This window comes from Scyliorhinus torazame, chromosome 11, assembly GCF_047496885.1.
Source record: "Scyliorhinus torazame isolate Kashiwa2021f chromosome 11, sScyTor2.1, whole genome shotgun sequence".
Taxonomy (NCBI): domain Eukaryota; kingdom Metazoa; phylum Chordata; class Chondrichthyes; order Carcharhiniformes; family Scyliorhinidae; genus Scyliorhinus; species Scyliorhinus torazame.
The window spans coordinates 110,502,928-110,515,657 of NC_092717.1; the positions used below are offsets into that span (position 1 = coordinate 110,502,928).

General features: G+C 48.6%; 1 protein-coding gene across 2 annotated transcripts in view; it reads right to left on the reverse strand.

The window, feature by feature from the left end:
* prex2 (phosphatidylinositol-3,4,5-trisphosphate-dependent Rac exchange factor 2) overlaps window positions 1-12,730 on the reverse strand; it is an 825,781-nt gene that overhangs the window by 77,042 nt on the left and 736,009 nt on the right. For both annotated transcript variants that reach the window (XM_072467618.1, XM_072467617.1), the window contains 2 exons: window positions 10,758-10,821; window positions 10,276-10,466 (listed from right to left, as the gene is read on the reverse strand). In XM_072467618.1, the coding sequence (XP_072323719.1) occupies window positions 10,276-10,466; window positions 10,758-10,821 (255 nt within the window). The remainder of the gene's footprint in view (window positions 1-10,275; window positions 10,467-10,757; window positions 10,822-12,730) is intronic.

A 12,730-nucleotide genomic window follows, 5' to 3' on the forward strand; every position in this document is an offset into this window, starting at 1 on the left:
TGCCTCTTCGACTCCGGGAGCACGGAGAGTTTCATTCATCCAGACATGGTAAGGCGCTGCTCGCTCCCAATCTTCCCGGCGCATCAAATCATCTCCCTCGTCTCCAGGTCGCACTCGGTGCAGGTCCGGGGGTGCACTACCGCAACCCTCACAATACAGGGCGCCGAGTACGCCAACTTTAAATTATATGTACTCCCCGACCTCTGCGCTCCTCTCCTATTGGGACTGGATTTCCAATGTAACCTCAGGAACCTAACCCTGAAGTTCGGCGGGCCCCTACCCCCACTCACCGTATGTAGCCTCGCGACCCTAAAGGTCGACCCGCCCCCGCTGTTCGCAAATCTCACCGCCGACTGCAAACCAGTCGCCACCAGAAGCAGGTGGTACAGCATCCAGGATAGGACTTTTATCTGGTCCGAGGTCCAGCGACTCTTGCGGGAGGGAATCATCGAGGCCAGCAATAGCCCCTGGAGAGCCCAGGTGGTGGTTGTCAGGACCGGGGAAAAGAACTGGATAGTTGTTGATTCCAGCCAAACCATAAACCGGTACACACACCTCGATGCATACCCCCTTCCCCGGATCGCAGACATGGTTAATCAGATCGCGCATTATCGGGTGTTCTCCACGGTGGATCTGAAGCCTGCGTACCACCAGCTCCCAATCCGCCCGGAGGACCGCCACTACACGGCTTTTGAGGCAGACGGCCGCCTCTTCCACTTCCTCCGGGTCCCCTTTGGCGTCACGAACGGGGTCTCGGTCTTCCAAAGAACGATGGACCGAATGATGGACCAGTACGTGCTGCGGGCCACATTTCCGTACTTGGACAACGTCACCATCTGCGGCCATGATCAGCAGGACCATGACGCCAACCTCCAGAGATTTCCCCAAACCGCCCGAACCCTTAACCTCACTTACAACAAGGAGAAATGCGTTTTCCGCACAACCAGACTAGCCATCCTTGGCTACGTCGTGGAAAACGGGGTTCTAGGACCCGACCCCGACCATATGCGCCCCCTCCTGCAACTCCCTCTCCCACACTGCCCCAAGGCCCTGAAAAGGTGCCTAGGGTTCTTTTCATATTACGCCAAGTGGGTCCCAAATTTGAGAACAAAGCCCGCCCACTAATCAAGGCCACCATCTTCCCACTGGCGGCTGAGGCCCGCCAGGCCTTCAACTGCATCAAGGCGGATATCGCCAAAGCCGCAATGCGCGCGGTGGACGAGTCCGTCCCCTTCCAGGTGGAGAGCGACGCATCAGAGGTCGCCCTCGCCGCTACCCTCAATCAGGCAGGCAGGCTAGTAGCGTTTTTTTCACGAACATTCACCACCTCCGAAATTCAACACTCCTCAGTCGAAAAGGAAGCCCAAGCCATCGTGGAAGCCGTGCTGCACTGGAGGCACTACCTCGCTGGTAGGAGGTTTACCCTCGTCACCGACCAATGATCGGTAACCTTCGATAAGACGCTGCGGGGAAAGATCAAGAATGATAAGATCTTGAGGTGGAGGATCGCACTCTCCACCTATAATTATGATATAGTATATCGTCCTGGGAAGCTCAACGAGCCCCCAGATGCCTTGTCCCGCGGCACATGCGCCAGCGCGCAAGATGACCGACTATGTGCTATCCACGATGACCTCTGCCACCCGGGGGTCACCCGGCTTCTCCACTACATCAAGGCCCGCAACCTGCCCTACTCCACCGAGGAGGTCAGAGCCATGACCAGGGACTGCCAAATCTGTGCGGAGTGTAAGCTGCACTTCTATCGACCGGATAAGGCCCACCTGGTAAAGGCATCCCGGCCCTTTGAGCGCCTCAGTATCGATTTCCAAGGGCCCCTCCCCTCCAACAACCGCGACACATATTTCCTCAACATCATCAACGAGTTCTCCCGCTTCCCATTTGCAATCCCTTGCCCCGACATGACCGCGGCCACCGTCATTAAAGCCCTGCATAGTGTCTTCGCCCTGTTTGATTTCCCCACGTACGTTCAGTGACCGGGGCTCATCGTTCATGAGCGACGAACTGCGTCAGTACCTGCTCAGCAAGGGCATCGCCTCGAGCAGTTATAACCCCAGGGGAAACGTTAGGTGGAGAGGGGGAACGCGACGGTCTGGAAGACCATCCTCCTGGCCCTACGGTCTAGGAATCTCCCAGTTCCCCACTGGCAGGAGGTCCTCCCCGACGCACTCCACTCTATTTGGTCCCTACTTTGCACGGCCACAAACGAGACCCCTCATGACCGCCGATTCGTTTTCCCCAGGAAATCCACCTTCGGAACCTCGCTTCCACCCTGGCTGACGACACCGGGGCGTGTCCTGCTCTGCAAACACGTCAGGAGCCATAAGTCCGACCCGCTGGTCGAGAGGGTCCAGCTCCTACACTCCAACCCCCAGTACACATACATCGAACACCCCAACGGCCGACAATATACGGTCTCCCTCCAGGACCTGGCACCGGCAGGTTCCACCACCACCGCCACCCCAACCTACCCCGCCCAACTTACGCTGACAAGCGCCCCCCCCCTACATGGCACCCGCACCCCCTCCCACCCGCCATTCCCCCTTCACTGACCCACAGGAATGAAGCCCCAGAAGACACGCTCCCAGAGTCCACGTCTGTGCCCGCACCGGCGACTTCACTACCGATGCCAGCATGGCTGAGTTCGACGCCCGGGCCAGCTGCGATACCAGAGCTTCGGCGATCACAGCGCACAATCCATGCGCCGGACAGGCTGAATGTATGAACCCTTCACCCCTGCCGGACTTCATTTTTTAACAGGGGGTGAATGTGGTGAATGTATTGCTGTAATGATTCACCATGTGCATATCTGTATTACGCTGTTGCCCATGTGGGCTCCACCTATGGACCGCTGTAAGGTATTACCTATGATGTAGCATGTTGGGGCCTGTGTGGGCTCCGCCCCTGGCTCCACTCCTTGAGGGGAGGTATAAGAGCAGTCGCCCTGTAGGCGGCTCCCACTAACAGATCAGTCGCAGGCAGGCACTGTTCTAGTTGGTTAAAGACACAGTTTACTTCTACTCCTGGTTTTGTGTGAATTGATGGTCGCATCATTCATTTTCTTGCTTGCAAATAGTGAAAGGATAACATATGTCCAATCTGGACAGCTATAATTGTGATAGTGAGCTGCTTGTAACCAGATAACTACGAAATATCTCGCTTGTTAACCATTCTAAACTCAATGACAGGCTTGATCTATCTCTTCCTGTCTGACATAAGCAGGGTAGTGTGGTAAGTGGCTCCTATGGCAAACAACGGCACCTTTATTAAAAACAGCCAACACTTTGTCGATGCTTTGCTTTCAAAATTGAGAATTCAGTATTTGTTTTATTCAGTGTTTTAATTACAATCATTTTCTACAATATTATGAGGGTAAATTGATTTGTGTTTTAGGTTGCTTCCTGGGAGAAGGCAGCACCTGAGCAGCTTGTGCTGCATTCACTGTTATCATTGAAGAGTGCTATGTGGGCTGCCTGCGATCAACATGGTCTGCTCGGTGCCATGAGAACCAACTTCTTCCCCTAGTTTTTCTTAGTTTAAGGATTTTCTTCTCTTTCAGTCCTTATGCTTAAAATGATGACCAACAGGTTTGAACTTGAATAAAAATATTTTAAAGTTAGTGACACTTGTTCCACTGATAGCCTTTTAAATCTACTCACCCAATGCAATAAATAGCGTAAGGAAGGAGCAGCGCTCCGAAAGCTAGTGACATCGACACAAACCTGTTGGACTTTAACCTGGTGTTGTCTGAATACCATGACACATGAGGAAAATTGAATTAAAATGGAAGAGGCGATGTAGCTGCATTTAATCTGTTGCTGTTGCTGTTGTTGATCACATTGACTTGTGGTCAATGAAATATGCTGGCAGGATGCCTATGGTTAATAAAATGGGCTAAATCTGAAAGCTCATCCAAGGTTTTCAATTAGGAGTCTGGCAGTGCATTGCTCGGAGCTTTATCAAAATGTCAGTCACAAATAACAAATCCTATTCTGGGACTTGGGTGAGAGGAAAGAACTGAGTGAATACTGTGTTTAGTGGAGAACAAAGAACAGTTGGATGGTGGAAAAGACAACGTTGTTAAGTATAAAAACCGGAATTTTCACTCCTGTGTGCAGTGGGCGTCATGAAGTGCCTAAGAGCTAAATCTCGCGAGAAGGCCCAAAACCAGTTTTACCATGATGTAAAACGAGGAAGTGATTGTGCACTTCAGCCATCAATGGCGGGCTACGTTTCCGAATGTCACAGACATCATTAACATAAATCACCATCTCATTAAGACGTCTGCTCACCCGAATCAGCCCTCCACACTGCATTAAGACCCCACGTTGACATGCAATTCGAACATGTGCCACAACATGATTTAATCAACGTACAGCTGGTGGCTTGCACTTTGTTCCTGATTCTGTGGTTAGTTTGCATACCTTCTGTCGTGCAGCACTTGTGGGGATCAGCACTAGACTTCGCAGGCTGTACCGCATCAGCTTCAGGGGCTCACAGGAAAGCATCAACAAGATAGTGGTGACTTTTACTGGGCTCCATGGAAAGGGTTCCATTGGGGAAGGGGTCAGACAGAACTCGAGGAAGAGCAGGAGCTGCAAGGCAAGGGCTCCATTGGGAGAAATTATTGGGAGACACAAGACTGAGAGGCGGGGGGGCACTGAAGGGACAGCCAACTGAAATAATAGTTCCAAAATGAGGACAGAGACAGAGCCGAGACAGGTTAGCATCTGTTCAATTGACACGGTCAGGAACGTGAAGCAATAATGTCCATTCATGCAACACCAAATTTGTCAATGATTGTTCCCCAATTTTTAACCTCTTGTTCACTGCCTTCAAATTCACCAGAGTATTGTGGAACTGCACAACTATTGGGTAACTGGAAAAGCTTGAGGACCCCCTGTAAATATGGCCATGCACTATTCATAGAGGATACCTCCAGACTCCCTAAATTAAACTCAGTCACTGAAAAGTCGCCCTCATGTTTAGTCCAAAGAGTGCATTTGTGGGATGCAGGTAATGATGAACCCAGCACCTGGGCTGAAAGTAGAACATCTAATCATTTGGCCAAAGCTGCCTGTAGTCGGTCATGTGGGCTGGGGGATGGGGGGTATTGTAATGAATGTTCATGCACATCATTTCAGGGGCCAGTACTCTCCGGCATTCATAAAAAAGTCTTGAACCCACAATCAAAGATAATTCCTTGACAGAAAGTGGACCTGTGGAAATAAAATGCTGACTCTTGCATGTTTCTCATTGATACTGCAGTGAGGTGACCATCAGGAAGATGGAGCCTGGCGTTATCACTGTGTGCATTACAAGCTGGAGAGAAGAATGCGACCGAGGTGTCTGGCTCAAAGATAGTAGTAGAACCCTCAAGACAAGGAACAGCAGGTCCTCCTCCAGATGCAGAGGAAGATCCTCAGAGAGCTGTCATTTCTAGGCACCTTGCTAAACCCAAGGTGTATAGATGTCGTACGTGTTATCTGCAGATGAGCGACAACCAGTGTCACAAATGCCTCCACATAATAAGGGATCTGGTGACTATGGCATTTGCCATATTCCGCGGGATTCGGTGCCATGGGGACTTGGAGGCCACCCATTGCTGTGAAAGTAATCGCTGCACTCAATTTCAACGCCAGTGGCTCCTTCCAGGGTTCCACTGGGGACTTCTGTGTGATATCCCAGGAGGGCACAGATGCCATTTTTGCAAAGGTCACCAATTTTGTCAATGTTGACAGAAATTAAGCAAGCCAGAACACACTGGGCCTTGCTGAGATTTTTGGTTTCCCACAGGTGCGGGTTACAATCAACTGCAATCATGGTCCCTGACAGCAGGTAAAAGCTCCCTGACAGCAGGAAATGCTGCTACTTGCCAATGTGCAGCTTGTATGCATCCATAACAAACTTATGATGCAGGTTTATGCCAGTTCCCAAGGAAGTGCCCACCACACATATATCTGAGTAGGTCTCAGATCCCTGACATCTTTGAGGAACCACACAGGATGCAGGGTTGGCTCCTTGGGGGGGGGGGGGGGGGAAAGGACATGGCTGCTGACACTTGTGCAGCAGCATCTGGGGCGAAATTCTCCAGTATCCGCGCGATGTCCGCCGACCGGCGCCAAAAACGGCACTCATCAGTCCGGCATCGCGCCGCCCCAAAGGTGCGGAATCCTCTGCATCTTGGGGGGCCGAGCCCTAACCTTGCGGGGCTAGGCCCGAGCCGGACTGATTTCCGCCCCGCCAGCTGGCGGAAAAGGCCTTTGTTGCCCCGCCAGCTGGCGCGGAAATGACATTGCCGGGCGGCGCATGCGCGGGAATGATAGCAGCCGCTCACGGCATCCCCGCGCATGCGCTGTGGAGGGTGTCTCTTCCGCCTCCGCCATGGTGGAGACCGTGGCGAAGGCGGAAGGAAAAGAGTGCCCCCATGGCACAGGCCCGCTCGCGGATCGGTGGGCCCCGATCGCGGGCCAGGCCACCGTGGGGGCACCCCCGGGGCCAGATCGCCTCGTGCCCCCCGCAGGAACCCGGAGCCCGCCCGCGCCGCCTTGTCCTTCCGGTAAGAGAGGTGGTTTAATCCACGCTGGCTGGACAGGCATTCTAGCAGCGGGACTTCGGCCCATCCGGGCCGGAGAATCGCGCGGGGGGGGGAGGGGGGGGGCGCCAACTGGCGCGGCGCGATACCTGCCCCCGCCGAATCTCCAGTGCCAGAGAATTCGGCAACCGGCGGGGGCAGGATTCACGGCAGCCCCCGGCGATTCTCCGACCCGGCGGGGGCCGGAGAATCTCGCCCCAGATTCCTGCTGAGAGAAGCTGTAAAAAGGCCCATGGCGCAACTCGGACATTGGTGGAACACACCATAGGGATTCTAAAATTGTGATTCTGATGCCTGGAAGATCTGGTGGAGCACTCCAGTACACACCCCAGAGAGCCTCACAGATCATCGTGGCTTGCAGCACACTACACAACCTGGTGCTGCAAAGGGAGGAGGACTTGGCAGATGATGAGATGGGAGAGCTGGATATTTTCTCCGATGAGGACTTCCAAATGGGTGATAGCGATGAGGTTGTGGAATCACAGGATACAACTGAAGGGGCCATTGCACGGGCCAGACAAGGCAGGCATGCTCATGAGGCCCTCATTGTCACCATATTCCAGAAAGATGTTGACAAGGTGCATTGTAGATCCTCTTGGACAACTCCCCTCCATCATTGGCCAGCGTGAGCAGCAGCTTTTCTCCTCTTCTAATTTCACCCAGGAACTTCCAGATGACAGTGCATCATCGCACACCACGCTCACACTGCTTTCAAGGATGGACAAACGGCCATCTGAGATGAGGTGCTATCTGGAGCAGGGTGTCCCGGCATCAGTAATCAAACTGCTGCCTCTTCACATGTCCATCCAGCATCCCAGTCACAACAGCACCCTACAAAATGCAAGGGCGTTCCTCAGTGGGCTGGTGGCTGCATGCTTTCAATCTGGCAAGGCTCTCAGGGAGATCCATCGGAACCAACGCAGCCACGCACGATTACATTGAAGGTGATACAGAAACATACTTGGGACAAGACAGCCAGTGAAATATTCCTTCAGTGACTGTAATGACTCAGTTGGCTGTGATCCACTCCCCAAAGTGCTCTGACATCCGGCAGTTAAAATGAAGGATCCTGAGCTGCATTTATCCTAACCCTAATAACGAGCCAAAGCACCTGAGCAGCCATTTGGCTGAATGATATTGAGATGCCTTCTCTTACACACAACCAGTGTGCCCTTGTTGTCAGTCCTGGCCCTAGATCAGACAACATGAAGGCCTCAAGGGCACATGTCAATGTGAATGAGGAACACTGTTTTACTTCATCACATACTCGCTCCTATCCCATTGCTTCCTTCCACATCATCTGCAGCAATAATGTGTAAATCTAGAGCATGTTTAAAGACTGTTTTGACCCCCTGAAATCATGGAAGTAGCAGCAAGAACCACTTGGAATGTCAAGGTGACAGTACACACCGGGCTGTCTGCCAATTTTGTGATGAGGCCTTTCTAACTGCAATTGTCACACTACACGGCGACAGAAACTTAAGATTGGATGTCTCAGCACCTGCACACAAATTAGCCATTGCTTTCTCACTTTTAGGTGGATCCCACTTTTTGATGAGCTCCGCAGATTGACAATTGGAACATCAGAAACCAGTTAGGCTGAGGGCATCGCACGAGCTCTGAGTATAGGCTCGTATCATCAAATCTCTGCTGAGAAACAGCAGGCAGATGGAATTGGACGGTATGTGAGCCTTCTCCAGATGTGAGCACCTTCACCTTTCAAGAAGGAGGTGAGATAGGAGCATATCACTGCCTCAATCGTTCGGAGCCAAGAATGCATAGGACAGGACCCCACGAGGCATACGAAAGAGGTTTGTTCCAATTCGGGGCTGTCTTGTGAATGCGACTGATGAATTTGGACTTGACACGACTCCTGACGGCTTGAACATACATGTCGAGTCTAGACAAGCGGCCTTCCGGAGGGGTCCAATTCGACTCTTTCCTCTTCGGTTGCTGCACCGCAGATCTCTATGGCTGCTGTTCCGGTTCATTGGTTGTCTCATTGGGTTCGCTGTAGGTCTCTTGGGGTCTGTGAATAACTCCCGGAGCTTCATTCGCCTGATGAATTCTTCTGTGTCTGCCACAAGGCAGACGTTGCTAACGCATGAAAAATAAATTGTGATGGAAAAACTGTGAAAAGAGTTTCTAGGCAGCACATTGAAACACAAAGCTCAGTCCCCCACACACCTTTTTAAATGTTATTTCAGCCAGGACAGTTCATCCCACCCTGGATTTAGTCTGAAGCAAAAATATAATAGCTGCCAGGTCAATCGGCCCGCCCATCAACTGTAAAAGCAGACAGGCCATATAAAATTACATTTAATTGGCCCCTTAATGGGCTAAATTGCCGTCTTGATTGTTGGCCGGTGCACTTCTGACTTTAGCATGTGCCCTCCGACCGAGTAGTGCACAATAACACGGGATGCACGCCTCAAGTTTTCTTATGCAATTACATGTGTTTCTGTGTCTGGCGCACACCTGTACAAGCAATGTTAAGTGTCTGGCTTTGACCGTGGAAAAAAAAACTCTCATTCAAGAAACCATTCAAAACTTTTAAATCTCAAGTTGTTCTCTTATAAAGACAGACATACCTATATTCACACCCTACATCAAATTCAACTAATCCTTTAAAAGTTTCATCAAACTGTGAAGAGAGAACCCCCTGCTACCATAATTGTAGTTTATGAAACTGAGCCAAGCATTCATAATAAGAGGGTTTGTGGAAATGCCAACAAATACCGCTGTTGAAACTGTTCAAGCAGATGGTAATGCTTTTTTCTAACCGATACCAATCAAAGCAGTCCAGCAGAGTATTTTTTAAACTCTAACTGGACAAATTTAAGTCTTTTTAAATCAAGGTTATGTGTAGGTAATTTAAAAATCTTTAGATCATGAAAAATACTCTGCCTTAAAATCTGTGTATGCTGTAGGATATAATTCAACAATTTGCATCCTGTTATAATATGCTCACGAGATGTATTTTTGGGACAATTGGTAGCATCTCTGCCTCTTAGCCAAAAGCCCTGGGTTTGAGTCTCTCTCCAGGTCTTGTTGGACAAAGAGGGTGAATCCATAATGCAGCCAAACATGTTGATTATTAACCTGCAAATCCTTCAAACACTTGCTCAATGGCAGGTGGGAAGTGTGGGAGAGATTCTTGGTCAGAGTTGTGATGGAAAGAAATTTGGAACCTCTACCATCACTTTCCATGGCTCCAGACAACAACCTACATGTAAAAATGCACGCTGCCACAGCAATTCAGACTCTCTGAGTAATCTGTAACACACCACCACCACCATTATGATATGCCCAGTCATTTGTTGGATATCTTGTATTACTGTCATCCCTTCTGCAGGAAATCATGGAAATGGTTTAAGCAGCAGAGGAAAGCCAGTGGCATAGGTTTGACGGTTAGCTTTCCTCCCCAACTCAACAAGATTATATCATTCTACAATCACTGTTTAATGGCTGATGACCCAAGGTGCGCTACATTTACACTAGCAAGCTTCCCATGCTGGTTTACAATGCTGGTACAAATAAAGACATTCAGTGTAATTTATTTTTGAAATGTCCATTTAAATCTCATGTGCCAGATAAAGGTGACTTTAACCACACAGTTTATAATATGAATCTAAAAGACACAGGCATAGACAAAGACATACCGGTGAACTCCACTATTGCACATCATGATATGGCAGGCTCCCAAACGATTGCAGAGTTCAGAAGAGACTGACAACAAACCAACTCCTGAGGCACTACAGGCTGTATAAGCACAGGGTGCTGTACGTTTCGACCTGATAAAGGATTCCAGCAATCGGTGAAGTTCATCCACTGCATTGAGGGGCCGCATACACTGCAGGCAGAAGGAAGACAACACAGAAGTCAACACCTTTTGCTTTAGGTAGGTAAGGGACAACAAGTTGAGATAGGGGTGCTGATGGAGAACAAAAATTGTTCAGTTCCATAACTGTGTATAATTTTCTGGACTCCAGAAGGAAATTAAAGATATTTATTTTGTTACAAAAATTTGACTTTTATCTTTTTATTTTTACAAATTAAACAATTTTACAAATTTGAATCCATTCAGTGAACAACTGAAATTGAGATGAATTTAAATATAAAGATTCATGTTTGTCTTAATTACCTTATCTATTGCAGCAGCTTTGGATGAAATCGGAGGCAAATTTGATTTTGCCAGATAGAAAGCCCTGTTTAAAGAATATAGCCATTAGACAAAGTTCCTTGAACAAGCTAAATGCAAAATGCAGAAAAAATAATTCCAGGAGTCCTGCTTTTCGGTAGAAGTGCAGTGGGGTGGAAGTGTTGTTTGCCCAGAGTGTAAGCACACATCTTGCCCCAAATTGTAGGAATGGTGTCTTCAACATCTGTTAGAATGGACAGTCCACACTTGTAAGGATGCATCAGTGAAATCCACCCCAATGATTGATGAGCAGAATCCCAGATTCAATTATGTTATTCTTGGCAAGTTCTGGGGTCTCCTTAAAGTTATCAACAGAACTCATTTCAGCTTCAATATTTAGGTCAGAATTTCATTTTGATCTAACAAACTTTAACTTTGACACTGTCCTTGGGGATCAGCAATAAAGTGCCGGCCTTGCTAGTGTTACCCATATCCCAAGAATGAATTGACAAAACATAAACCTGGTTTTCCTTAAATTGTGTAATATAGGAGCAGCACGGTAGCACAGTGGTTAGCACAGTTACTTCACAGCTCCAGGGTCCCAGGTTCGATTCCTGGCTTGGGTCACTGTCTGTGCGGAGTCTGCACATTCTCCCCGTGTGTTCGTGGATTTCCTCCGGGTGCTCTGATTTCCTCCCACAGTCCAAAGATGCGCAGGTTAGGTGGATTGGCCATACTAAATTGCCCTTAGCGTCCAAAATTGCCCTGAGTGTTGGGTTCGGTTACTGGGTTATGGGGATAGGGTGGAGGTATGGGCTTGGGTAGGGTGCTCTTTCCAAGAGCCGGTGCAGACTCGATGGGCCGAATGGCCTCCTTCTGCACTGCAAATTCTATGATTCAATGATTGGCCGTTCTCCAACTACTTCTTCAGCTCCAGCCATTTCCTTATGGATTTAGTACACCCAGCAAAAATCAGTAAGTCAACAGTTTATAAACTTTCTCAATGGTTAATGAGAGCACCTTCTTAGGGCAAATCTGCAATCTGCAACTCCCAGTGCGGAAAAACCCTTGCAAGGAGAGTGCATTCCAGGAAATTGCCAACATAATTTTTACATGTAGTACATGTAACCACCAATTTTCACTGGGAGCACTGGATCATAGATTCCCTTATGGATGTAATGTAACATAGAATTTGAAGATTTCTTGATTACTTATGACTAGCTGCTAAGACAGATTTTCAGCTGTAAATGATTCCTGATTGGGGAGAAATTACTGTGAGCTGCAAGTAACTGAGTAGTTGTAACTTGAGAATTTAATTTGAGTACAGCTCTCCGGGGAAGTAACAAACTAAAGAAAGATTAAAATAGAGTATGAGGTAATTACCTACAAATAAATAGACTTCGATGAAGTAAGGATCAAAGATAAAGACTTATGAGAACTGGGTTTCAAAAGTTGAGATTTTTCAGCCTGTTCTGATGAAAGATCATCAACCTGAAATGTTTCTCTCCACAGATCATTTTAAAAAATAATTCAGGAGCTGGTGATGTCACAAGACAGTAGGTTGGTGAATAATACATTTGTTTGCTCTCTTTGGCAGGATGTGGTGTAAACTCGGAACCTGTAAGGAATACTTTATGAAATTAATAACATAAACTAGCTACAGTTATTAGTTTTTGAAAACACTAAAAACCCATCTCAATTCATTACATAACTAGATTATCATAGATTATCATAGAATTTACAGTGCAGAAGGAGGCCATTCGGCCCATCGAGTCTGCACCGGCTCTTGGAAAGAGCACCCCACCCAAGGTCAACACTTCCACCCTATCCCCATAACCCAGTAACCCCACCCAACACTAAGGGCAATTTTGGACACTAAGGGCAATTTAGCATGGTCAATCCACCTAACCTGCACATCTTTGGACTGTGGGAGGAAACCGGAGCACCCGGAGGAAACCCACGCACACACGGGGAGG